Source organism: Lemur catta, chromosome 12 (assembly GCF_020740605.2).
Source record: "Lemur catta isolate mLemCat1 chromosome 12, mLemCat1.pri, whole genome shotgun sequence".
NCBI lineage: Eukaryota > Metazoa > Chordata > Mammalia > Primates > Lemuridae > Lemur > Lemur catta.
In genome coordinates this window covers 28,076,660-28,104,126 of record NC_059139.1, presented here as the reverse complement: position 1 = coordinate 28,104,126, position 27,467 = coordinate 28,076,660, and the positions used below count along the sequence as shown (strand labels likewise).

Below are 27,467 nucleotides of genomic sequence, written 5' to 3'. Positions count from 1 at the left end.
TGCATTCACATAAAGGGGCAAATTCAAAATGCCAAACTGTACTTTGCTGGTGTTTATTGTCATCACCACTGCCACTCTCTGTCCCAGAGCCTCCCTTCTCTGCTAACCAGCCTCTTGTGTGTTACAGCTTGTCTTCCCACCTTATCTGTACCCTCCAGTCTTAGGTTGATAAGCCTGGACCCTTTGGGATCCAGGTCTACCCTCTTTGACTTCTGGCACCATCTTTGTGGCCAACGATCTCACAAATTTGATTTGGCTCTAAATTTCTCCTTCCCTAGAAATTCTAGATTCCTTCCTTCTTCTGAGATATTTATAGTTAAGGGATCAGCACTAGACTGTATGCTACAACTCTACAAGACATCAAGTAGCAAAACCATTTAGGTTCTATAGAAAACATCAAACATACAACCTATTTGTTTCCTCTGACTTAATTCATTCAACCTCCACAAAACAACTGTGCAGTGGCTGACACAACTTTAAAAAATACACACACATATTTGCATCTTAGCAGGGATAATTTGGGTGTTCTGTCCATATTACTGCTCTGAAATTCAATCACTTTTAAAACAAAAGCATGTTTTCTTCACATAGAGTAATTTACTTAGTGTACACACTGGAAGGGATTACTATAACAATTAAGTTAAAAATGTTACTTAAGTTACAGAGGAATATTTAAAGGCATGGAATTATTTTAAGTAAAAAGCACATGACAAAATAGTATCCTTAAATATATACATATATATACATGCGAGTGTTTCTCATTTATATATACATACATAAAATATGATATAATATAGTATATCACATATACTATATAGTTTATAGTCAATTCTATAACATTTAACAAAACCAGGGTATATTTGAGTGGTGGAACTAATTTATTTTCTCCTCTATGTTCCTTCTTATCTCCCAAATGTTTTAATTTTAAAATTAAAAAATTTTTATAAAGGCTACAGGGAATACAATGATGAATATAACAGTGCAGCTGCCTTCAAGCACTCACATGTGGGTCAATTTTTTAAAAATTCTGGAAAGTGCAGAAATAAAAATTGAAAACAGAAGGGAAAAAAACAGAGCCAAAAGAGAAGCAGGGCAGTAAATAAAAGTTTCAAATGAGCAAATCGTCAAAATAATAAGTCAAGAGAAAGACTAAGAAGATAATTTCAAAATACTATCTTACCATGATAGCCTAATATGATAAAATTTAATGCATGATAACTGTGCCATCACAAAATGAAAGAAAAAGAATAAGACGATATTAGGTATTTGGGTAAAAAATATCTACCCTAATCTACTTTACACTAAACTCTAAGTAGATCAGAATTAATTGTAAAAGAAGAGAATTAACCCATAAAGTAAAAGAAAAGAGAAAAAAGGAAACCTTGGTGAATCTCTCTCTAGTTTGTGGATAAAAAAGTACTTTCTAAATTTAAAGCAATGGTGAAAAATTACAAAGGAAAACATCAATAGATTTAAATATTTAAAAAGTATGTACTATAATCCTCAAAAAATTAATAAAAAACTCACAGGAACTTTAATAAAAACAAAACACTAAGATCCTGTCTAGCAGATAAGTGAACAATAAAGACAAACAATTTAAAGAAATGGTAACAACCGAATGGAAAAAACATGTTCACCCTCAGTAAGAATCAAAGAACTGTGGGTACAAAAAGTGAAATATTTTTTTGCCTCTTAAACTAGTAGAGTCAAAAAAATCATAATACTTAATGTTGAAGTGAAACAATGAGTTGGACAATCTATTGATAAGATCATGAACTGTACACTCTTTCAAGAAAGCAGAGTTTATCAAGCATATATCAACTGGCCAAAATTAATGATATCCATTCACCTAGTATTAATAATTCTACTTCTAAAATCTGGGGAAATAAATGACAATGCAACACAAGAATTATACAGAAAAAATGTTATAAGAGCGTTATTTTTAATTGACAAAAACTGGGAATAAACTAAAGCCCAACTTTGGGGGAACAATTAAATAAAATATGATACATCCCAACAAGAAAGCCCTACAAAACCATTAAAACATATTTACAAAGTGTTCTTAATGATTCATCATATTATATTAAGGGAGAAAGCTTATGATATAATTCTAAGCGGGGAAAAAAGATTCTATATCTTAATCTCAATGTTATAAAAATGCATAGAAAAAAGGCTGAAAGGAAATGGTAAAATGTTAATAGTATTTATCACTAAGTGGAGGGATCACAAGTGATCTTTATTTTCTACTTTGTACTTTACTACATCTCTAATAAAACCCACATACCACTTTTGTTACAAAAATAAAAAAGTACTCCTGCATAATCACAACCAGCTTCTCCTTTGAGTCTAGGACATGGTTTAAGAGTTGGTACTAGGAAAATTAGAGTAACTTAGAAGCATTAGCCCTACTTACGTACCAGTTGAAAAGACTTCACTCAAAGTCACCTGCCTTCCCTGCTACAGCAAATGAATCTATGCAGTTAGGACAGTCTTTCAAAGAGTGTACCAAAACAATAACAAAGGGAGACAGAGACATAACTAAAGATGGATAACAAACAAGAAGATGGATACAGACTTTTTTTAAACAATGTATAACACAGAAATGAATATATCCAATGTTTTCTGCAAATCCTTCAAACACAAAGAGATGCCCTATCTACCCCAGAGACAGCCTGCTGAAAGTTCTAGATATGAGAATAAAAGACAAAATGAGAATGAGGTATGTTGAGACATAATTGCAAAAGAAAGCAGGAAAGTTAATAAAAGAAGACAGATAAGAAGGTATTCCTTTTTCTTTAGGTACAATTGGGCTTTTCCTCTTTTGAAGTTCATCTCTATTAAATTTATCATCTATCTACAAGGATGAGATACACAAAAAACCAAGAGTGTTATATTTCCTAAAACCATCCCCTTAAAAAAAGAAATCACTATGGCAGAAAAAATTAACAAGGAGAGAAAAATCTTAAAAATATTTTCTGACATAATACAAACTATGGGTGAAAGATATGGCATTATGTCCAACTTTATGAAATAATTCTTGCTCCCTTCTGGTTCACGGACATTAAGGTCCCCTGGTAAGGTTACTCAGTTCCCTTCCCAGTGGGAGTTATTTTCACACTTTTGCCAAGACAACCGTTAAGACATCAAGCACTCACAGTCATCACTGAAATATTCATCCATTCATTGACACAACTCATACTTATTTAGTGCCTCCCATGTGCAGGCTAGATGGGGAAGGAAAACTTTATTTATAACTCTGAGGTCTAATATTTTACAACTGGAAGAAGTTGCATTCAAAGGTTAGTCAACAGCTTCATTAAAAGAAGAGCTAGGTAATTAAAGTACTAATCTAAAAAACTTAATTATACTTTCCCGATTGGTTGACCATTATTTGGGGTGCGTAGGTATACTACAGGTTAGTGTAAGGCATCCTTGAATCTCTGCGTGCACCAAGAATTGACTGTAGACTGAATAAATATGTCTCATGCATGTGCACTGTTTCTTGATATATGCATAGATGACTGTGATACAAATAAATTTATTTTTAAACATTATTGAATTCATAATCTTTTTTTTTTTTTTTTTTGAGACAGAGTCTCACTCTGTTGCCCAGGCTAGAGTGCCGTGGCGTCAGCCTTGCTCACAGCAACCTCAAACTCCTGGGCTCAAGCAATTCTACTGCCTCAGCCTCCCGAGTAGCTGGGACTACAGGCATGTGCCACCATGCCCAGCTAATTTTTTCTATATGTTTTTAGTTGGCCCGCTAATTTCTTTCTATTTTTAGTAGAGATGGGGTCTTGCTCTTGCTCAAGCTGGTATTGAACTCCTGACCTCAAGTGATCCACCTGCCTCGGCCTCCCAGAGTGCTAGGATTACAGGCGTGAGCCACCGCACCAGGCCCATGTATTTTCCTAATAACTGAACACTAAGATGCAGTTTTAAAAGTATTAAAATTAGAAGCTGCCAGAAAAATTACTAATTTCTAAAAATAGCTTTAACAACTTATTGCCATGTAACAAAGGAATATATCATTGGCATCTTTACAACACTAAATTCAAAAACAGTGATTTAGCTTAAACTAAATAGCAAAGGCTAAAGATTTACCAGAAAATTTTGTAATATATTATACCTCTCTGAATGAATCAGGCCTAACATGATCATCTGAAACCAACAAATTCTCAGATTCTACCTCAATGGGAAGAGAATCAAGCCTTCAAAGACAACTTTAATCACACTAAAAAAAAAAAAAGAAAAAGAAAAAGAAAAAGAATGAAAAAGAAAGAAATTAAGAAAAAACCACTTCGAAAATATTAAGAACAACAAGACAAAATGAATGGGTTTACCACAAAATTTTATAATGAGTCCAAGGAACATTCAGCATTATTTATTAGAATTCTTCAATGGCACGTAATCAGATGGGGAAATTCCTAACTTCCTGGCCTATAAGTCATCAAATTAGACCTCAAGAAAAACTTTCTGCTTTAACAAGAATATAATATACTCTATACTAGCAAATAAATAAATAATATAAATTATATATTTATCCAAACCAAAGTAGATCTCTCATGAACAAGTAGTAGGAAGACAAGTATAGTTTTTAATGTGATGCAGTAATCTATACTAACATAATATAGAGCAGGTAAAGAAAGACATCCTGAACCTCAGCATTTACACAATAAGAAACTTCATTATAACAACACAATGTTGCACTGAGCACTGTTACCATGTACCCAGCATCCACTGCCTCCTTTTGTCACTACTCTGATTTCCATTCTCTCCCCACAGTCCATGAGCTTCAGGACACATGGCCACAGTAAAGGTTCCAGAGGTGGGCCTGGCAGGTCTAAGGGTAATCTCATCACCTTATTAGCGACAGGTGTAAGCTGAAGAGCATCTCATTGCCCTGACTATATGAACTGGTTCGGAAAGGGGCAGGTAATCCAATTAAGGCTAATAAAAATGAAGGAAATTTGCTAAGGGCTTTTGAAAAAATTTCCTTGCTCTTCAGAAGGGAGCCAGCAAAACTGCCCTGTCTCATCCTCTGGACATTGTGTTGTTCACACTGGAGGCTGAAATTGCTGTTGCCTTGTAGATACCTCTGAAGATGAAGCCAACTCAAAGAGGAAGGCAAAGCTGAGAGAAGACAAAGAAGCACAGCCAGAGTCCCCCTGATCCACACCTACCCACAATCATAACTGGACTTTTTTCTGTTAACCTAACCCAAGAAATTGCCTTTCTTAAGGCAGATTGTGTTGTTATTTCTGTTTCTGGCAGCCAAAAGAATCTTAACAGATACACACCAAAGGCTCTTTTAGCATTTCAAAATTGCAGATGGGGTTAAAGTATTGGGTCTTATGCTTTAAAAATGTTACCGATGAGGACAAAAGGTTTTCTATACCTATATGCATACATATGAGAATAAGAGATAATTAATCATGTAATAGATAGGATGTGGCAAGAAAATTGCTGAACATCTGATCCACTGATCCATTATCTAATGAACTTCTGATCTGGCCAGCTCCACGGTGCATAGAGCAAAGTATAGATGCAACCCTCATCTCTGCATATGGCTAGAGAGGCTATAGATAGCTGTGTTCATGAACATGAAGAGATTCTGACCCAAGCTTAAATAGTCAAGCAGAGTACTTTATATGTGAGCTCTATTCCTGGAACTAGAGGAGAACTTTCTCTGCATAATTAATTATTTTTATAAGGAACCAGACAAAAAGGCTGGCTAATAGTTGGCTTTCATAAACCGGATGCCTTGAGATATTTCTAAATGTAATACTTATGAAATATGATTAGTCAATAGCATATTTTGGCAGATTAGAAAAATCCTCAATTTTCTATTTAAAAAAACTAAAAACAGATTTTTAACTCATAATTAAAGAGCATGTTCATAAAAAAATTTTAATGATTATATTAATAATTTACCTCTCATAGCTACAAAATTCTATACAAATAAAAAGCAAATTAGTCAAGATTTTACCATGGTTTCATAAGCTATAGGAATTCTCCAAAAAGGAAAACAACCTACCAAACTTAAACGGTAGCACAAATAAGGAAATACATAATATTCTCATAGAAACTACAGCATTTTTTGAGTTCCCTCCAAGTCATGAATAGATGTACATTAGCTAACAAAATCCTTTAAAAGATGAAGTGATCAATATTTATTACCCATTCTGATTTATACAAAATAATTAAAAGGTTTTTTAAAATATAGAACTAGTACCATTTATTTTCTTTCCATGTCTTTCAACTTAGGTCAGAATGAGGTTAATTGGCAAAAAAGTCTTAATAAAATCAATATTTTCAGAAAATTCAGACAGAAAACAATTAAGTCATCTTTCTTCCCAGGGAAACTCATGCCAGATTGCCATCTAATAAACGCTGGTTACATAACTTCATGAGTGGATTCACAAACTTGCCAGTCTCAGGGACCATCTTCAACATTCTACATAACCCTTGAGAATAGTCTTTTACTACAAAAGTCAATAATAAGCTTTGTAGTCCTGAGTACCATCCACAAGACCAGGCATCATCAACGGAAGAAAGAATTACACTGATGTTCTCTACATCCAGCCCTACGCTGAGTTTTTCCTTTACATATTCCTCAAAACCAGTCTGCAAGGTAGAAATTTTTATCCCAGAATTTTTATCCCAGTTTCAGAGATTTGTTTAGAGAAACAAATCAACTGTTAAGCATTATAACTTGAATTTCAATCTACTTTATCTGGCTCTAAATCCATGATCTTTCCTCTGATTTCTAATGAACAGATTATAAGTAAACAGATAAAATTACAAAGTGAGGAAAAGGAAAGAGGCTGTGAACAAAAATCTACATCTGTTGTGGGTTGGCTCCTCCCTGCTTGGCCATCTGTCTGGGCTCATTACTCCAGGACAGAAGAAAAGAGGCCATCACCAGAAAGGGGGTCAGAGGGTGCAGGCGAGGGCCCCTGACATGTGGCACAGAGGGCCTGCTTCTGAAAAGCCTGGTAGAGCATCTTGGGACCACGTTGTCGGGCACAAGAGAGGCAAGGCGAAACTAGGCAGCAGAGCCCTGTGTCTCCCTGTCTTCTGCAGAGCTAACACATGCATTGGCACGCCCATGAACCCACCTGGGCTATCCTCAAGACCCCAACCCTAGCCCCCCAGGCCCTCACTGGGCTGTCACACTCACCAGCTAGGCTAGGATCAAGTCCCACTCCCACAGGGTTGGTATGAGAAGTGACACACATCCAAAGAAGCCCCAGCTGGGCAGTATGTGGTCAGGGGGGAAACGGCCGGCCCATAGCTGCTCACCAGGGTCACCCTTTGTGGTCGAAGTGCCCAACAGGGGCAGGAAAGGACTGGACAGAGAGCCAGGGCCAGAAACACACCCAGCAGTGAGGGGAGCCATGGGAGCAGGCAGAACCAGAACCCACAAGCTTCCAGGTAGAAGGAAGGAAACCCACATGCCCAAGGAGAGGACCCCAGTGTAGGCAAAGTCCCCAAATGTCATATGTCGAAGCCCTAACCCCAAGACTGTATTTGGGGGTAGGACCTTTAAAGATGTGGTTAAATTAAATTGAGCCCATAAAATGGGCCCTAATCCAATCTGACTGGTGTCCTTAAAAGAAGAAGAAATTTAGACAGAAAAAGAGACACCAGAAATGCAGGCACAAGAAGAAAGGTCATGGGAGGACACAGCAAAAAGGCAGCTATCCGGAAGCCAAGCAGTGAAGCCTCAATAGAAATCAAACCTGCTGACGCCTTGTTCTTAAACTTCCAGCCTCCAGAACTGTGGAAAAACAAACCTCTGTTGTTTAAGCCACCAAGTTTTTGGTATTATATTTTGTTATAGAAGCCCTAACAAACACTGTTAACAATTCCCAGCTTCCTTCACAGTTAGGTTTGGACATGTGACTGAGTCTTAGCAAAAGAAATTTGAGTGGGAGTAATATGTGCCCCTTCCAGGTCTCCTACCCACACCCTGGCATGCCCTTTTCCCTCCTGGCTGGCTAGAATAGAGACAGTGCCCAGAGTGACCTTCATAGCCTCGTAACCATGATGGCAACAGTGTCTTAAACTGAATCCCCAGATGACCATGTGAAGGAGAGCTGCCCACAAATATGTGAACCTACCTATTACTGTTAACTCAGCAAAATGTAAATTTCTATAATGTCCAAGCCATTATACACCTTTGGGTTAATCTGTTATAGCACAGATGATGGATTTAGAGCTAGACTCAACTAATACTGAGGCACAACAAAGTATAGGGAAAATGGAAGGAAAGAGACACAGAAATGCACATGGCAGGAAGTCCTAGTATGTACAGTAATTCTGTCAGTGCTGCTTCACCAGAGACAGCCTCAGCCTCCCAGTCCTTTTCAACTCAGGGACTGCCAGGGAGGAGAACAGAATGCTTCCCAATGTTGCAACATACTTTTGGAGAAATAACAGACCAAACCAGAATAAAACTCTCTGCCGTAAATTTTCCTAACAGAACATTTGTTAAATTGGCCCAGTCACTTACGAAGTGTGCTCAAATACATCCTAAGAAATCAAGGCTGATAAATGGCAAGAGAAAACTCCATAATTTTGGCTTCCTCCTCTTGATGACAAGTTGCCCTGTGTTGAAAGCTACCAAGAGGTGTGTAGACAGCCTGTGGTTACCAACCCTTGATGTTGTAGCACTTAAGTTTCTCTCTGTTCTTCAAAACTCTCAAAACAGATGAAATCTTGTAGAAGTAATATTATAAAATTCTACATAGTCATAAAATACATTTTAAGGGAGGGAAGGATGGTAAATGAATCAGATGGTAAAAAAGTAATGCTAAAAACGTTGGGTATCACTGATCTATAGCACATAGTTGTGTCCTGTAAGATCATAATGTGTACAGAAGAAGGAAAAAGAACACTCTGAAAAATATACTCTTACCTTCAGGAAAAACTTTGTATAGTCATAAAAACAATATTATCACTGTAGAGTTACATAAATTGAGAGTATCAATTATCCTTGTATTTAATTACTCTCTTGCCTAAAAGTGCAACTCTGAAAAATTACTGTGGAAAGTCATTCTTTTGTACTATATTTCCACTCCACGTGAAAGATGAATTCAACAAGACAGGCAGCATCAGAGAACCAATGTCGATTTTCTAGGAGACTGCAAAATCTCTCAGGTTCAGTTTCATATACATATGGCCCTTGGATACCAGAGGAAAACACGTCCCACCCAATTCTCCAGAGTCATGGAAAACTGCCACAAGGATCCTTTCAGGGATGTATTTTACCGATCCTAACTAGCATAGATAAAAACAAAAAGTACTGCTACCCTAATCTAAATTGTGCTAAAAAGAGATCCAAGTATGTATGGCCTAAGGTATTTTAATTTATAATCAAGCAATAAATATTTTCCTTCCTATATGACAGGATATTTTCTAATTCCTGAACAGACTTTCCACTACTTCCTAATTCTATCTCCTGAGAGGTCTAGCTAAACACCTCAAATTGCAGACTGGGCATGTGTCCTAGTTTTGAATAATTTAAGAAAGCTAAATTCCCAGTCTTAAATTAGCCTCTGCAATGTTCCTATCCAAAAGTGAGCCAACAGAGTGTTCTATCTTTCCTTGGACAGCACCAGAAAATAAAGGGATTGTACCAACCAAGACCTAAGGAAGACAACCAAAAGTGTTAGTTCAGCAACATTTACTAAGCCACTATTGTGTACAAAGCACTATGCCAAGTACTGGCATAAATCAAAGACTCCTGCTGCCCTCACAGAGAGACAGAACAACTAAAGAACAATGAGATTAAGCACTGCTGTAATTGGAGGCACAGGCAGGCTGCTATGGGTGCAGAAAAAAGAACACCTAGTACTGAGTAGGAGGCAGTAAAACTATAGAGGATGTGGTAACTGAGTTGAACAGGATTTCAAAAGGCAGGGAAGGGCAGGGATAGCATTCCAAAGAGAAAGAACAATATGTACAAAGGCATAAAAGTATCTTCGTCTATTCAAGGAGATAATAGTAGCCAACATAACTGAAATCAGACCTAGAGAATAAGATATCAGTTTATCCTGAGACCCAAAAGCTACAAAAGCTAAATCAGGACTAGAAAATGAAAGGCAATAAATACCTCCAGCGAGTGCAAACTATATAGCACAGATAATTAGGAGGTGGGGGAATGTGATCTGACTCTTGTTCAATCTAGATGCCATCATCTAATGATGCTGAAAAACCCTAGTGGTCCAATATACAGTCATCATTAGTAAACAAAACCCCAGGCCTTGCAGTAGCTTTGGTTCCACTAAATTAGTAAGTGCAAGACCTGAGATATGGAAGGGAGAGCAAGGAAGCTATATGACCATACGATGCTTATGATTTTTTAATTAAGTGGTCATCAGGAAAGATTTTAAATGGAAAAGGTAGTTTCTAACGGTAAACTTAGCATGTGCTCCACAGTACTCTTAATTCTCATTATAATTTAGGTGAAATTTACCGAAGACACTGTCAGTGCAAAATCACTATGATTCCTCCTCACCCTACCTCAGAACTACCCTAATTTACTAATCAGATTTTCAACCTGATTCAGTGTATTCCTGGTTAAATATTCTATGTCTATGACAAGTCTCTCTAAAAGGGTTCCAGATCATTAGGGATGCTAAAAAATCTCCTGTCTCCAAAGACTTAGCAAAAAAGTTTATAAGCACAGCCTTAGCACTACCAGAGAGCAAGGCTGTCTTACTTTGGAATGAAATGATATCCCCAAAGGTCAAAGAGCTAGACAGGAAGGTGGGGAACTTTCCCTTGTGTGCGCAGCACCACAAAATGGGAATGTCAGCTCAATCCTGTCATAAAGTTACCAGCATTAAGTGAAATTCTCACCTTTAACCCATCACCCAACCCAATAAGGGATCTACATGATGGTACAAAATATCAGGCAGTGTAACAATTAGCTTGCTACAAAACTATTTCATTCCACATACAATCTACATAAGGACAAGGTCATTGCTTTTTCAAGCCCACTGACTAATGTATACTTTGGAGCAATGAAAATGTACCAACTACATAAAGTTGCTCCCTGAAACTAGCTACTAATACTTGCCTATGTCTTCTCTCAACGTTCTCATCCATGCCAAATCTTCAGTCCAGCCTTCCGTGGATTTTGGTCTATGAATCTTAGCTTAAAGAATTTCTGGGCCGGGCACAGTGGGTAACGCCTGTAATCCTAGCACTCTGGGAGGCCGAGGCGGGTGGATCGCTCAAGGCCAAGAGTTCGAGACCAGCCTGAGCAACAGCGAGACCCCGTCTCTACTAAAAATAGAAAGAAATTATCTGGACAACTAAAACATATATAGAAAAAATTAGCCAGGCATGGTGGCGCATGCCTGTAATCCCAGCTACCCAGGAGGCTGAGGCAGTAGGATCGCTTAAGCCCAGGAGTTTGAGGTTGCTGTGAGCTAGGCTGATGCCACGGCACTCACTCTAGCCCGGGCAACAAAGCGAGACTCTGTCTCAAAAAAAAAAAAAAAAAGAATTTCTGACATTTGCCTTAATTTCTTTTGACTCCACTTGAGGAAAACTTTAGAACAACTTCTGCTCCAAGAGTCAATCAGGAGCTAGATATACCATCAGGTGACCCATGCAAAGCCTCAGGACATAAACCAGTAAAGGCACAATGCAAAGGACATTGTTTTCCAAAGGGCATTTGTTCCTTTATGTAATCTTTTCAATCATTTTTTCAAATGCTCATGCTTTCAGTTTTCAGTCCCCCAGGGACTTTTAGAAAAATCATCTTTTTCCCTGTAATATTCTAATCAACTTTTTTTTTTAATTTTTGTTTGTTTGTTTTCAAAAAAAAGTAAGGGGAAAGTCCTTTTCAGACAGCCTTTTAAGAGCAAGCTTCCAGCTAATCAAGGACTTTGTGCAAGTTTAATGTGAAGATCGTGGCTTCAGAAAACAGAAAAAGGTCAGTGAAACAGATTAATAAAACTTCTTCAACTAGTCTTCAACACTATCATACAATTTGATCTTTTTTATTAAAGTACACTGACCATAAACTACTGATTAAAAAAAAAATAAGATTACTGGGGAGAAAGAGGCCCTAAAAGTCAGTATATATTTCTATAAGAAGTCTTGAGTTCTATCACTTACTTCTAGCTTTATAATCAATAATAAATCTATATAGCATGTCCAAATTATCCTCAGTTTTTTATTTAGAGTATGAGTTGACTAAAACTAGCTTCCTGTCCAACTCAGTGCCTCCATGAGTAAATGCTTTAGCACCCTCTACTGGCCACTCGTTGCATCTATTGATAGTCAGCTCAGAACTCCCCTCCAGAAGGCACCGCTGCCTCTTAAAGGTCAGATGGTGGCTACAGCATAGATCACCCCATCCCTTCTTCAAAGCCACCTGTTTAACACCTGAGCCAGCAGTCATTGCCACAAATGGAGAGGATGGATCCTGAAGTGTTCTACTGACACTGCTTGTGCATGAGCTCTGTTCTCGCTGACAAATTTCACAAACACCACCCTGGGTCCGTGGCTTGTCCGATCTGCATGCACCTCCAGTAACTAAACGCAGGCCTCATTTCTACAGATGCTTCCATGGGCTGAGCCCTGATGACGTCCCCATGTCACCCTCCCGTCTACTTCATCTAGCCAGCGCTGGTGGGATGCAGGTGTCTGAAGAGACCAGCTCACCTATCACCCAGGTAAACAGAAGAGAAAGAACTTGGGATGGACATTTTCCCCCACAAGTTCATAGATCTGATGCCAATCAACTCCCTGTCCTTGGATTTATATTAGCCAGATTTTTTGTGGGGGAAGGTGCCGGAAGAGAGCTTCTCCTCTCCCATAGCCTCATGACAAAGCAACTTCTAATTCTTCACAGACCCCCTAGAGAAAATGAGGCTCCTTTAGCAGGATCTAACACAAGCCACCATGAACCCTTTAAGTTCTCATGATCTGGTCCACTTTCTTTCAGAAAGGAAAAAATTAGAGGCAGCATAGTATTCATTACTCAATAACAGAAGGAAAGGACAGAGGAAGAGATGAGGTAAGAATATAAAAGGGAGAGAGTTTCTTCACTCTGAAATCTTACTAGATCAAACTACTGCTTACTGAATAATGAATGTTTATTGGTTTGACAATCAATTATGCATTGAGTGCAAAATACTCTTTAGAAGAAGATTTTGTAAAAGGACTAGAAAGTAATTCCTACCACCAAAGAGATCACGATTTGGCTGAAAAGACCAACCAGGTCAAAGGAAATAATTAGAAAGTGACAAAGTGCCACATCCTTAAGTAAAAATACACACCGGAAATTCCATAAATACGTACACACACAGTCCCCTCCTTCCTCTCCTATATGAAAAAATAACCATCAAAATACTAATAACAGTCATGCGTGGTGGAACTTCAGATTATCTGTACTTTTTTTCTTTGTATTTTTCAGTACTGCTTGAATTTCCTACCATGAGAATGTAGTATCTTTACAAAGAGAAATAAATCAACAATCAATTTATCAGGGATCTAAAAAAAAGGAAACTGCTTACAAATATAATATTGTACATAGAATATGATGTATGAACACAGTTATATAAAGATACACAAAAATAAGACAGGGAGAGAACATACTAAATTATTAATGACTTATCTTAGGGGCTGCAGTGATTTTTGTCACATGCTTGCTCATTTTCTAGCACTTTTATAATAGAAAAATTGATCCTTAGGTAAAGAAATTCAAATGTCAAATAATTATTCGTCTTCATTTTTAAAAAATCATGAGTAAACATGCTTTAAAGATAACCATTTACTTAATGGCATACCTGGAATAAGTGCTGTGCTGATAAGGATGTCTACCTCCTTGCATTGCTGAGCAAAGAGTTTCATTTCTGCTTCAATGAACTCTTTCGACATTTCTTTTGCGTATCCTCCTTGTCCCTCTCCAGATTCCTGCAAGTCCACCTCCAAGGGCTCAGCACCAAGAGACTTGAACTGTTCCAAAGCTGCAGCTCTGGGGTGATTATTGAAGGAGAAACAGTGATTATGGTGGGCCCCTAATAAACGAATCAAGATCATCTACATATACATTTTTAAGAAGAATAAACTATATATATTCAAAAGTCTAGAGTTTCTTTTGATGTCTCTGACTGGACTGTTCCAACTTTTCTTCTTAAGGCAGGTAATATTTTTATGATATTTATTTCCTGTAAAAAAAAAAATTACTATTGCCAACTTCAGTAATGAATTATGTTTCTTGTGACCCCAATGTTGATTATGATGTGGTATCAGACATAAAGATTTGATACTCAAATCACTCAAGTTGAGATTTCTCATTTGTAAATACTCTGAATTTGTTCTTATTGGGGACTTTTCCCACATAAATGACTCTTAAAAATATTTTAACGAAGTGATTTTTGCCCCCAGTCCTCATTAAAATGTGTTTATGAAAAGTAACCTATAAATGGTAAAATGTGAAAAGCCAACACACTTAAATTATGTAAAAATAAATTCAGTTTAAAAAAATAAATACTACCCAAGCACTATATCCTGGCTGGGAAACCAGAGCCAACAAAGATCTCAGCCCCATGGTGGACAGTGTATTTAACTCACCAATATCCATTACCCTACAGTAAGTCCCAAACCTCCCTAATGACAACAATCACTCAGGGTACTTGTTAAATATTCAAATGCCCACTGCTTCCCAGACCCATTGAATTATAATCTCCAGCAGAGAGGCCAGAAGTTATAAGTTTAGTAAGAGCCGCAGGTCATTCTTATCATCAGGGAAGTTTGGGAAGCCATGGTCTCAGTCAACAAATCCCTAGCAGTCATCATGTTCCAGAGTGTAGATAAGGTAGGACATACAGTCAATGGTTGAGCAAGAAGGTCTCTCTCTCTGCTGGTCTGAACAAGGAATCTGGCAGCCCAGACTGCCCCTGGAGGTCATGTTGCAACCACAAGTGGAATCAGCCTTCAGAGGAAGCCAAAGCTAAGGACAGCAGAGACAAGAGACAGAAAGAAACTGGTCCTTGATAGCAGCAATGAGCTTCTAACGCTAGTGTGAAAGGGAATCCTTCCTCTAAATTCTCAGTTAGGAGAAATAATACATTTTCTTATGGTCCTAAGCCAATTTGAGTTGTTATTTTCCATTCCTTGCAGCCATAGGGATACAGCTCTTTAAAAAGCTTCAGAAATGTCTGCTATTATTAAGAAGAAGATGAATTCAAAATTATATATATGTATGTGTGTATATATACCTATATATTAAATGATCTAAGTTTTGTTCAAAAGTTAAATAAAACTCTAAGATATAAAACCAAAATATCATTAGCAATTACATCTAGCTAACAGAATTATAAAAGGCATTTTCATTTTCTTATGTTGCTCTATATTTTCAATAATGAACATGTATGTATCATTAGAAACATAAAAGCTATTTGGAATCTTTGCTGTTATATCTTTGCCAATAATCTTATTGTTTAAAAATATTATATCAAAATTTAAAATGTATATATCCTTTGACCCCAATATTCCATTTCTAAGAATTTATCCTAAGAAAATAAAAAGAGATCACATACATATGCTCTTGGATATAGTCATCCCTCAGTATCCATGAGAAATTAGTTCCAGAAATTAGTCCCCATGTCAAAATCCACAGATGTTCAAGTCCCTTACATAAAATGGTATAGTCTTTGTAAATAATCTACACAAATCCTCCTTTATACTTTAAATCATCTCTAAATTACTTATAATACCTAATACAATGTAAATGTTGTGATACCATATTGTTTAGGGGATAATGACAAGGAAAAAACGTATGTACACGCTCTGTACAGATACAACCACTTTCTGGTTTTTCTCTTCCCCGAATATTTTTGATCTGATTGAAGCCACAGATAACAGAACCCACAGATACAGAGGGCCAACTGTGTGTGTTTGTGTGCGTATACACCTACAGAGTATGGGTTATGTACAGCATAAGATGTCCATTTAGAGAGGATTTATTAAATACATCATTGTACTTCTATACCAGGGTTAGGGAACCTGAAGCCTTAAGGCCATATGTGGCCTTCTAGGTCCTTCAGTACAGCCTTTTGACTGAATCTAAATTTTACAGAACAAACCCTTTTATTTTTATTAATACATTTTTGTTCATCCTTTATGTTCTTATTTTATATTTAAAATGAGTGTATTTAAAATATCAAACAATAAAATAAGTTTCAACAAAATAATCCTCCCAGATTGACCAACACAATTAGAACATTAGTCAGCCATAAGGGCCATAAGGACTTAGTTCTAACTTCCTCCGCCTGACTGGCACCACTACTGCAGGAGGCTGGTTGGCTAGAGTTTACAGGGGTTGAGTATGCCAGTCTATTATCAGTTTTTGACAACAGGGCACTTTGTTTCTGTCTGAAGTGAAATTTCCAAATAGTTGCACAGCTTGACAGTATTTTTTAATTCTGTCTGCTTAATAGCCCATCATGTCAAAGAAGACCAAGAGAATGCTAAAGGAAGAAAACAGATTTTTTTTATGAGGATTGGGAATTAAAATATCTTGCTTCTGCTGGAGATAAGATGATTGGCTTGCTTTGTGATACTGCAATATCAACATTAAAGAAATTCAATGCTCATCAGCATTATAGCACTCACTAGGACCACAAATATTTTAAATTAGAGGGAGAGGTGTGAAAGGTTGTATTACAGAAATTAAAAGATGAAAAGCAAAGACAATTCTTTCAAGCAGCAATAAGACCTGGAAATAATGCCACTAAAGCAACTTATAAAGTAGCTTATACACTTGGGGGGAAAGGGAAGCCATTCAGTGATATAGAAATTGAAAAATAATTCATTTTAGAAGTTGCAGGATGCTTAGACCCTGATAACATTTCAAAGTACAAACAACTGCCTCTTTCCAGGAGAACCATAACTGATCAGCAACATGAATTAGCCTTCAACTTAACAGAATAACTTCATGCAATACATCAAAAGGAAAATAAACATTATTCAATCACTTAGGATGAATAAACTGATACTACTGACTCAGTGCAAGTTTTATACTTCATTTGGATCATAACAGAAGATTTTCTTTGGTACAAAGAGTTACTGGCTTTGGGCACTCTTGCAAACAGAGCATGGGGAATAAGTATCAATATCTTCAACAACTTTCAAGATAAATGTTGTGAATTTTCACTGAATTTGATAAATTCAGTGAGTGTATGAACAGACAGTGCACCTTCCATGACAAGAAAACACGAAGGATTTACTGTACAGATAAAAAAGTATTAACAGATCCAGATATTCTCATTTCTTTTCATTGTATCTTGCATCAGCAAAATTTCCATGCTAAAGCTACTATTTTAAGTGTCACTCTGCAACAAGTTATAAGTATTGTTAATGACATTCATGCAAATGTAACACAGCATGGTCAGTTTCATAACATGCTAAAGTTGAACCATGAGGTATTCAATGTGGATCTGCCATATCATTCTAAAGTGCATTGGCTATTACAAGGACAGATGTTAGCCAACATTTTATCTCTGAGAGAACAGAAATTAAGTTTTATGAAGAACAGAATCGGCAATATGAATTATTGAAAGAAGATTTCTATAAGAATGTAGCATTTCTGTGCCATATCATGTCAAATCAAAATGACTTGAATATTTCTTTGCAAGGTAAAACTAATCCATATATATGGTATGTAGCAAAAAATCCAAGCATTTTGAAACAACCTATCTTTTTTCAAAACACTTTCTCAAAAGGAAATTTCGGATGAACATCTTCCCCAGTTAGCAAAGGTCACTGATGAGCGGGATGATATATGCGAATCATTTGAAGTATACACAGCTGTTATAGACATATTAATTGGAGAATACAATGAAAGGTTCACTGACTTTCAGAATCATGACATCACACTCAAAGTAGCATTTCAGCCTCACCTAGTTGATATCACCAAGGCACCTAAGGGACCACAGATGGAATTGATTAAGCTCTCAGTAGATGACATTTTAAAGTCATTGTTTGATGCTAAGAAAGATCCAATTGAAATACGGAAAAATGCAGAATACCCATGCCTTCAGCAACATGCCTGAAAATGCTTTCTTGCTTTTCAACTACTATTGCTGCAAATCTATTAATACATTCCCCTACCTAACCCAAACCAAGACACCCTTAAAGTCACAAATGACTGATACCCATCTAGAGGATCAACTGAAACTGCGGACATCCATGCTGCAACCAAATATTCAAATGCTTTCCAACAAAAAGCAGACACAACAAAGTTATTAAAAGGTTAGTCAACTTCAAAATAAAGAAACAGTTTTCATTTTTTGAAATTATTAAGTACACAGTTGTTAGAATTTTTACAGAATAATGTATATTTTTAAGTATGTCTAATTGAAGTTTCTTAAATGTGGCCTTATTTGATCACACAAAAAGGTAATGCAGGCTTCCAACACGAAAAGGTTCCCCACTCCTGTTCTATACAATGGAAACTTCTTCAGGTATTAAAAATATTTTAGGTAAGGAAAGATTGTCATCATCTACTGTTAAATGAAAAAAAGTTAAGTAGTACTATTAGTAAAACTGCATTTCTAATTAATGTGTAGGAGAGGGAACATATATTAAAATGTTAATAGTTATCTCTAGGCAGTAGGACTTTAGGGTATTTTATTTTCATTCTTTGTGCTTTTTCATATTTTTCTGAATTGGGGAAATAATCACGTATTATTTTTATGATAGGAAAGAAAGTAAAGCTTTTATATTTCAACTTTGTAATACAGGCATTAGGTAAGATAATCACTATTGTTCAGAGAGGAATCTCCTGTTTATTGTTTGAAAGAATGGAAAAATTAGACTCTTTTACTATCATTAGGCAATAAGTTGTCCTAAAGTTTTTAGTATGTTTAATTAAAAATATATACCACTCAATCTTCCAACAAGAATTTATAATCAAGTGTTTCCCAATATATTTGGATTTCATGTTTATGATACCAACCTCAGTCTCAAAATAGTGACTAGATTAATGAGCTATAATTCTTAAAAAAGTATTGTACCACTTTAGCCACATCTTTCTTCATTGTATAGTTGAGTCACCTGAATAAACTTAATACAATGTAAAGAAAAATAGTTTTTCTATTTTTCTAATATAAGCACAGGCATATGCTAGCTCTCTGTACACAATCTATAACAATGACATTGATATACTCAATTTTCAGTAGTTCACCCACTACTAAATTTCACATCATATCTAAGTCAGATATATCCATTTCCACTTTAATACTATTATCTACTACAATGAATATTTGAACAGGCTTGGAGGTCTTGAAAAATCTTCACATCAGCAAACATTAAAAGTGAAAAGACAGGACTAATGGCATGATTAACTCCGGCTGTCCTTGGTTTGTGTCTTGGTTACTCTGGAAATGCCTTACTTTCTCATTTCAGCAGGATAGCTTTTTATCAATACATTATTTCTCCAAATGCCAGGTAAATGCTGGTTAACCATATTCTATGCAACATTCCTTACTCTGAAAAGTCATATTCTTTCCAACTTTGAATTTTTTTTATCATTCCATATTCAAGCTTGGCAGTATGAACATTCCTCTACTACCCTCAACTGATAATAAATGACTACATGTATCAACCTCAAAAAACGTATTGGAACACATAAATAATAACAGTAATCAATAAGTATTTAATAAAATCCAGTATCTAGTGTCTTCTGAAATGAAGAATTTTAATCAAGTGTCTCTTAAAAGACAATGTAGGAAAGTGTTTGTATGTCTGCTCTAAAGAAATACAGTGTACATAATTAAGTATTTTCACCTATGGTCTCTAAAATTATCAGAGAAAGATATTCAACTCTATCTTACATTAAAAGCAGGAGGCCTTCACATAAATAATGCAGTGATAATAATTCATGTGTTGGTACTCAGGTGAAATATCAAGTCAGCTTTAACTGCTTCCATCCATCCAAGGAAGGCCATGCCCCTGATTCAGTCCATTTTCTAAGATGTCTCCTATTTTACTCTTTCCTTATACTCAACAACATCTTTCTTCATGTCCTAAGCTAATGCCTAAAAGCATTCTGAACAGATAACAGGACTTGGTAAAGCAACATGTTAGAAACTCAGAATAGAGAAAACTCTAGCCCCATTGCCAATCCATACAAAGAAACAAAACTGTGAGTTGTTAGTTTGCAATTTTTTTCTGGTTTTTTTTTTTTTTAATTATTTCTGCTGGGTCCTCAATTTCTTTTCCACTAAAGTAATTCATTTTCACTTTGTATAAACTTTTAAAAGGTAGAAACATTTTTTAATGGAAAGAGGTTATAAAGCAGTTTCAATGTGCTACTTCAATTTATAAATTCTAAGGAAAGCATAATATGCCCCTGAAACAAAATGTTTTTACCTTAACATCAGTCACCGTGCTTAACATCAGCACTCACCTTGTGTCAAATCCTCGAACAATTGCACCCATCGACTTTGCTGCCCCTGCAGAAGCAAGCCCGGCAACACCACCACCAACTATCAGAATCTAGAAAAGATAGAACCATTTATGTTTTAAATAAAGCTCATTATCAACTGATTATGAAAAATAATAATTATTGGTGCCTGGTACACAGTTAGCATACAATAAATGGTAGTATGGATGGTGGTGGTGGCGCTGATCAGCCCTCAATAAATGTATAGAGTGGACAGACTATTGTTTAGCTGAACCACCACTGTTTTTAAAATTTTATTAAAAGAACAACTGCTGGAAAAGGGCAACAACCTTCACTAAAAATAGTCTAACAAACAGCATTTCCACATAAAAGCTACCTAAGCATGATCAGTATTACATATGTTAAAGATTATCAGGTTCTTTCCCATAGTTCCCTCTATTAAAATTCCCCATGTGGCATTCTAACTCTCCCCTCTCAAATTCTAAGGTTTATTTCTATGTTTATAAAATACCAAAACACATTTCAAAGATGAGTACCACTTTGATGAACATATATCCCAACTCCTATCTTAAGCTCAAATGTTTCTGAAAGGAACAGCTAGTGACCAACCACATAATTCTGAACCATTTTGAGTGAACTGCACCTGAAGTCCCAAGCAGTGTGACTAATCTCCCTAACTATGGAAGGATCAGAGCCAAGAGAACCAAAGAATTCTTCAGAAACAAGAGTCTCCCCTGTCTTCTAAGAAACAAAGAAAGAACAATGTTGTCTCCAGTCTACAATGGGCCTTCCAGAGAACAGTCCTGTTATATATCCCATACACACAGTCTAAGGCAACTCCTTGTTCCTGTAGAAAAAAATGTCACCCACAGAAAATGAAGCTTATAAATTCCCACCTACCCATCGTGCCCACACCTCCTTCCGCCTTTTTACAAAGACAGCTAGTCAAACTGTGCCCTGGCACACCCTAAGCATTGCTCAGAGATCATGTGAATTGATCTTGATGATGATGGTTTGTTTTGGATAAGGGGGAAAGTCTACAGGAAAGGGGACAAAGAGGGACCAGAGAGAACAAGCAGGCACTAAGGTGCCAACTCTGTTCCACACAGAAGCGCCACCACTGCTTTAAAAAATGAAATAAAAGTCAAAATAAGTAAAAAAAAAAAAAAAAAAAAAAAATCACAAGACTTGGCCAAGTTATCCTGAATCAAGAAAAAACAAAAGACCCCGTAAGTTAATTTTAATATTTAAATTTTTATTTTTATTTTTTTTTGAGACAGAGTCTCACTGTGTTGCCTGGGCAAGTGCTGTGGCATCAGCCTAGCTCACAGCAACCTCAAACTCCTGGGCTTAAGCGATCCTCCTGCCTCAGCCTCCTGAGTAGCTGGGATCACAGGCATGCGCCACCATGTCCGGCTAATTTTTTCTATATATTTTTAGTTGTCCATATAATTTCTTTCTATTTTTAGTAGAGACGGGGTCTCACTCTTGCTCAGGCTGGTCTTAAACTCCTGAGCTCAAACAATCCACCCACCTTGGCCTCCCAGAGTGCTAGGATTACAGGTGTGAGCCACCGCGCCCGGCCAAGACTCCATAATTTAAAAGACAAAATTGTACAAGCATAAAGTCATGTGGATCCTACAACAAAAATTTACTCTTTCTCTGCATCATGGGGTGAAGAAAAAGACACAGAGACTAGGAGCCAGAGATCTTAGGTTGAAGTCCTGTTACTAACTAGTTCTAAATGATGGACTCAAACTGAAGCATTTAACTGCTAACTGGCATATATTCAAGAAACAGTATGGGAGAAGGCAAGAGAAAGAAACTACTTTTCGGGATGTTCCTAACGTTCAGTCACATAACCTGTTCCTCTTCTGGCCTTCCCCATCTCAGTAAAGGGCACTAACCACACACAATCGTTCAAGCCAAAATGGAGAGGTCATCTTGAGTCCTTTCTTTGCTCATATTCCCACTTCCAATCTATCTACAAGTACCACTGGTTTTAACCCCCAAAGATCTCCCAATCTGTCCCCTACTCTACATCTCTGTGGCCACCACCTTCCCAGGTAGAACCAATTCCTCACAGACCTTACTTTCACTCTTCCTGCTACCATCACTTCCCCCACAGAACAGCCAGGTGACTTTTTTAAAACCCTAAATCTGACATTTCCCTTACCTGCAGGAGAATCCAAACTCTGTAACATGACCTAGAAGAGAGACCCCAACTGATCAAACCCAGACCTTCCTTTCCAACATCATCTCAGATCACTCTCCATCTTGTTCATCACACTCCAAAGCCACCAGCCTTCTTCAGTTTTCTAGAACCTAAATACCAGAATCCTGAATGCCTAGAATCCTAACCCCTGGTTTCTTTCTTCCCATCCTTCAGATCTCACCTCAGATGTCAGAGAAGCCTTCCCCATTACCCTAACTAAAGTAGCCTGTTCCCATTTCTCACTATAATATCCAGTTCATTGTTTAATATCTAAAATTGTCTCTCATTTTTATTTGATTTTTTGTCTCCTCACTGCAACTCTCACTAGGGTATAAGTTTTGTGTAGCAGGGATTTTATGTGTCTTGTTCATACCATGTCCCTAGTTCTATACCTGACATATCATAAGCCTTCAACAGATTGATTTTAGCTCATTCTAGACAAGAATGCTTTGTGTTTTAAAAAAACGTAAATAAAATACTGTATTATGGAATCTACCTTGATGAGCTCAACTAGTGTCTTCCATTTCAAAAACTATTTCTGACATTTAACTAAAGTCCTTTAAGCTGCAATTTAAATTTTCAGTAAAGATAGTCACTTTTCCACCTTTTAAAGGCTGATCAATTCTCCTTTCTTTAAGGCTCTTGTCTTTTGTTTCACTTTTTAACCCCTTATATTCACAGCTCTCCTCCTCTCAACTTCCCCATACATGTAGAAAGATTTTAACCAAAACTGAGTAGTAGACTTGTGCCTGAAAGCATTCAGCCAGTTTAAGAACAGCATCAAAGTTCTGACCACCATGAGTGCCAGACATTTTCTTATGATCCTGAGAAAGAAGTCAAAATTTAATCACTTCCCATATTACATCTTTGTTGTTTCCTCATACTTTCTTGCTAAATATTCTGGCCTCAATTTCAGCCACTTACATTTTTTTCACCTGGTCTGTTTTTCAAAGCAATATATAACTAGATTTCTCAAAGCTGCTATTAGCCTTTTTTTTCCCAGCCTTTTCCCAGGATGTTTATTTTGCATGAGAACTCTTAAAAGCAGGAAGCATGGGGTAAACCTGTACTCTAAAGGTATGAAGATGAGAACATTTAAAGTCCAATTTCCCATTCCTGTGGTTTGGATGTGGTTTGTCCCTGCCAAAACTCATGTTGACATTTGATCCTCCATGTGGCAGTGTTGGGAAGTGTTTGGGTCATGGGGGTGGATCCCTCATGAATAGATGAATGCCCTCTTTGGTGGGGAGGGGAGGGTGAGTGAGTTCTTGCTGTGGGGGAATGGGTTCGTTCTCATGACAGTGGGTTGTTAAAAAGAATCTGGCTTCCTGAGTTTCTCTCTGTTGCTTTCTCTTTCACCATGTGACCTCTTTGCACATAACTGCTCCCCTTCTGCTGTCCGCCATGAGTTGAAGCAGCCTAAGGTCCTCACCAGATGCAGCTGCCCAATTTTGAACTTCCAGCCACCAAAATCATAAGCCAAATAAACCTCTTTTATTTATAAAGGACCCAGCCTCGGGTATTCTGTTATAGCAACACAAAACAGACTAAGACACCTAGACTCGAGATTTATATTGTTACTGAGTATGTTTAGCAGTGAAGGCTCACAGCGTATCTCCTATTCTTTCACCCAGCCATCCCCACCTCCCATCATTGACCGCTCCTCCCTGCTCTCAGTCTGGATTAAAGAACAGGTACCCTTTGCCTCTGCCAAATACCCGGATTACACCACTTCCCATTTTCTGTCTTCTTGATCCAAAAATCCACAAAAAGTGAGAAAACCAAAGAAGTCTTCTCTACGAGCCAAAATTGCACAATAATTGGGAAGCCCAGAATTTCCTAAATTGTATCTTGAAGCTTTTTTTTTTTAACAGGCCACATAGAACAAGTTATTCAAAGTCTTAAGACTTCAAGTTAGTAAATCAAAAATCAGAAAAAAAAAAAGACTAAAACTTCCAGAATGTCAAAATTCATTTTTTTCAAGCAATCTTAAATATTCAGCTTTTAGACTCCACCAAGTATTTGTACATACCACAAATTCAAATTCATCAGTGTGAAGTTAACACATAACAAAAACTGTAAAGTAACTACATTTTAAGACTATCCATACACCTTTGTCTTTAATTCATTCATATTATGAAGAAACATTAAAAGCTGTACCTACCTTAGCTGGAGGAACTTTTCCAGCAGCTGTGATCTGACCAGTAAAAAACCGTCCAAAATGATTTGCTGCTAGGACAACAGCCTTATAACTTTTAAAATAAACAAACAAATACATAAATAATTCCATGAAATGCAAGGTCTTAGGCTCATATATCATAAGTTATCAATAAAGCTTTGTAAAAGGATAATAGCTAATATTGATACAGTACTTAGTATGTGCCAAGAACAGTTCTAAGTGTTGTGTATATACTTACTCCTTTAACCTTCACAAGTTTATGGATAGGTATAATTATCACCTTTATTTCTCACCATTTATAGGTGAGAAAACTGAGACAGAGAGAGTAAGAGACCTGCCCAAGGTCACTCAGCTTAATAAATGGGAGAGCCAGAAGTCTAACCCAGGCAGCCTGTCTATAGAGGCACACATGCTTATCCATGACACTACCCAGCCTCTGCATAACAAATACTGCAGAAAATCAGTTGAGGTAGAAAAAGTAATGAAGGAAAGAAAAGAAAATGTTAACAGTGGCTTTCTTTAGGTGCTGGGACTACGCATCCTTCACACTTTATTTTACTTTACTCTGTTATCCAAATGTTCTTTGATGACTATGTAGTGCTTATATAATAAGGGGAAAATTTTTCAAATAAAATAAATTAGATTAGCTATATACTTGTACAAAAGATTCCAACCTCAGACAACAAAAAACACTTCCCTTGATCTAATGGTTGAAATCATGGGATTTTTAAGACAGACTGACTTCAGTTCATGTCCTAATTCTACTGAAGAGCTTTGTGACCTTGGGCAAATTTCTTTAATTCTCTAAACCTTGGTTTCTTCATTTATAAAGTGAAGACAAAAACGCATCTATCTCTTAGAGTTGTTCTGAAGACTAAATGAGATAATGCAGGTGAAGAACTTAGCATCAAGCCTGTCACACAGAAAATGCTCAATAAATATTAAATGTTTTAGCCAAAGAAACAAACTATGCAATAAAAGCTAATAATATGCACCATCTTTTCTTTAATAGGATAGTTTTGACAAACTACACTAGTTTCCTTTGCACATCATTTTGTATTAAAAAGGCACTTTTGTACACTCTCAACTTGGTAATACACACTCTGCCTCAATATTATAATGCAACTGTTAAAACCCACCCACTAGCTGGCAACAAACCTCTCCCTGGTCATGTTTTTATATAACAATACTTGATATAACAATTGACGCAAAAACATAAGTCACTACTATTACTTTAAGTTAATCATACTGGAGCAGGAAACAATAATTTAGAGATTACATCATCTGTTAGTTTTACTTCTGACTTCAAGTGATACAAAATTTTCAATGGGAAAACATGACAAAGATTCAAAGGCCATTGTAAGAAATTAATTTTGTAATTAATGTTTTAAAAGATTCAGTTGCCATTCACAAAAAAATTGCAAATCGAGACTGATTACATGGGAAATGTATAAGAAAATGTTGCTAGTGGAAAAAAGTGATAAATTGGGCATTTTCTTGATGACAGCAAAAAAGCTCAGAGTGAACAGTAATGAACTGGAAGCAGCACGCCTTCACTGTAATATGGCTGCATGTATGAATGAGATAATGATTTATCACATACTGTGTGGGTGTGTATACTAGATGATTCATTTCACACTATGCTCTTTGCATATATCAACTCAGGGCATAAAACAGTGCCTCTTCAAATTGTGTCCCCTGGATCCCCAAAGGTTTAAACTTCAGACAAATCTGAGGCCATAATGGATGGGAGAGAGAACAGGCGTGTGTTGGGACATTCCACCTGTGCTTAATGCAACCAAGGCCCCTCAGCATAAGAGCTGGATTTATTTATACTGCCTCATAATATTTCATCGGCTCAAAAGATTTTGCAGCTAAAACCACCGACCTAGAGTTACTGGTTTTGATATTATTTCACATATATGCGTTTCACATGACGGAATCAACGGTACCCTTAAAACTTTACATTACACATTTTCTACATAAAATTTATGTAGAAAATTGCACATTTCTACATTGCATAATATAACTCTTCTACAAACTAAATCAATATACCAAAAATTTATCTTCTCCCTTGGTATATTACTTACACCATAAAATACATCTTCTGACAAACTATTTGCCACATTACATCAAGCACAACAAAATGTGTTTTTAACTTGTCATTTTCATTTATTGCATCTCATTCACATCAAAAGTGAATAGCTAAAACACAAAGTATTGTATTAACAGAATCTGAGGCATATTTGATGTGCTAAAACATAAAACCGAAGAAAACTTCGGCTCGTGTGTCAGTCATAAAAGGCCTTATTCATGTTAGTCTTTTGTTCATGCACTTTTTAAAAAATATTTTCTGTGTTGATGCCTCATTAATATTAGCAAATTGTCAACTACTAATAGCTTTCATGCTTAAAATCCAATTTAATTAGTTTCTTAGAGAAGAATTCATAAGCGTTATCCCATTTCCTCTAAGGCAGTCAGCAATACAGCACACATATTTTTTCCCACCCCTCACCCATGGCAGACATAGCCACATTGCTCCGAACAGAATGGGCCATAGAATCAATCCTTCTCAATATAGCACTCCAGCACAACAGGCTGACTATAGTCAACCATCAGTTACTGTATATTTTTAA

General features: G+C 36.7%; 1 protein-coding gene across 4 annotated transcripts in view; it reads right to left on the bottom strand.

The window, feature by feature from the left end:
* Positions 1-27,467, bottom strand: part of NNT (nicotinamide nucleotide transhydrogenase) — a 107,947-nt gene that overhangs the window by 49,579 nt on the left and 30,901 nt on the right. For all 4 annotated transcript variants that reach the window (XM_045566163.1, XM_045566161.1, XM_045566162.1 and 1 more), the window contains exons 5-7: positions 24,817-24,904; positions 20,441-20,529; positions 13,815-14,002 (exon numbers count right to left, since the gene is read on the bottom strand). In XM_045566163.1, coding sequence (XP_045422119.1) covers positions 13,815-14,002; positions 20,441-20,529; positions 24,817-24,904 — 365 coding nt within the window. The remainder of the gene's footprint in view (positions 1-13,814; positions 14,003-20,440; positions 20,530-24,816; positions 24,905-27,467) is intronic.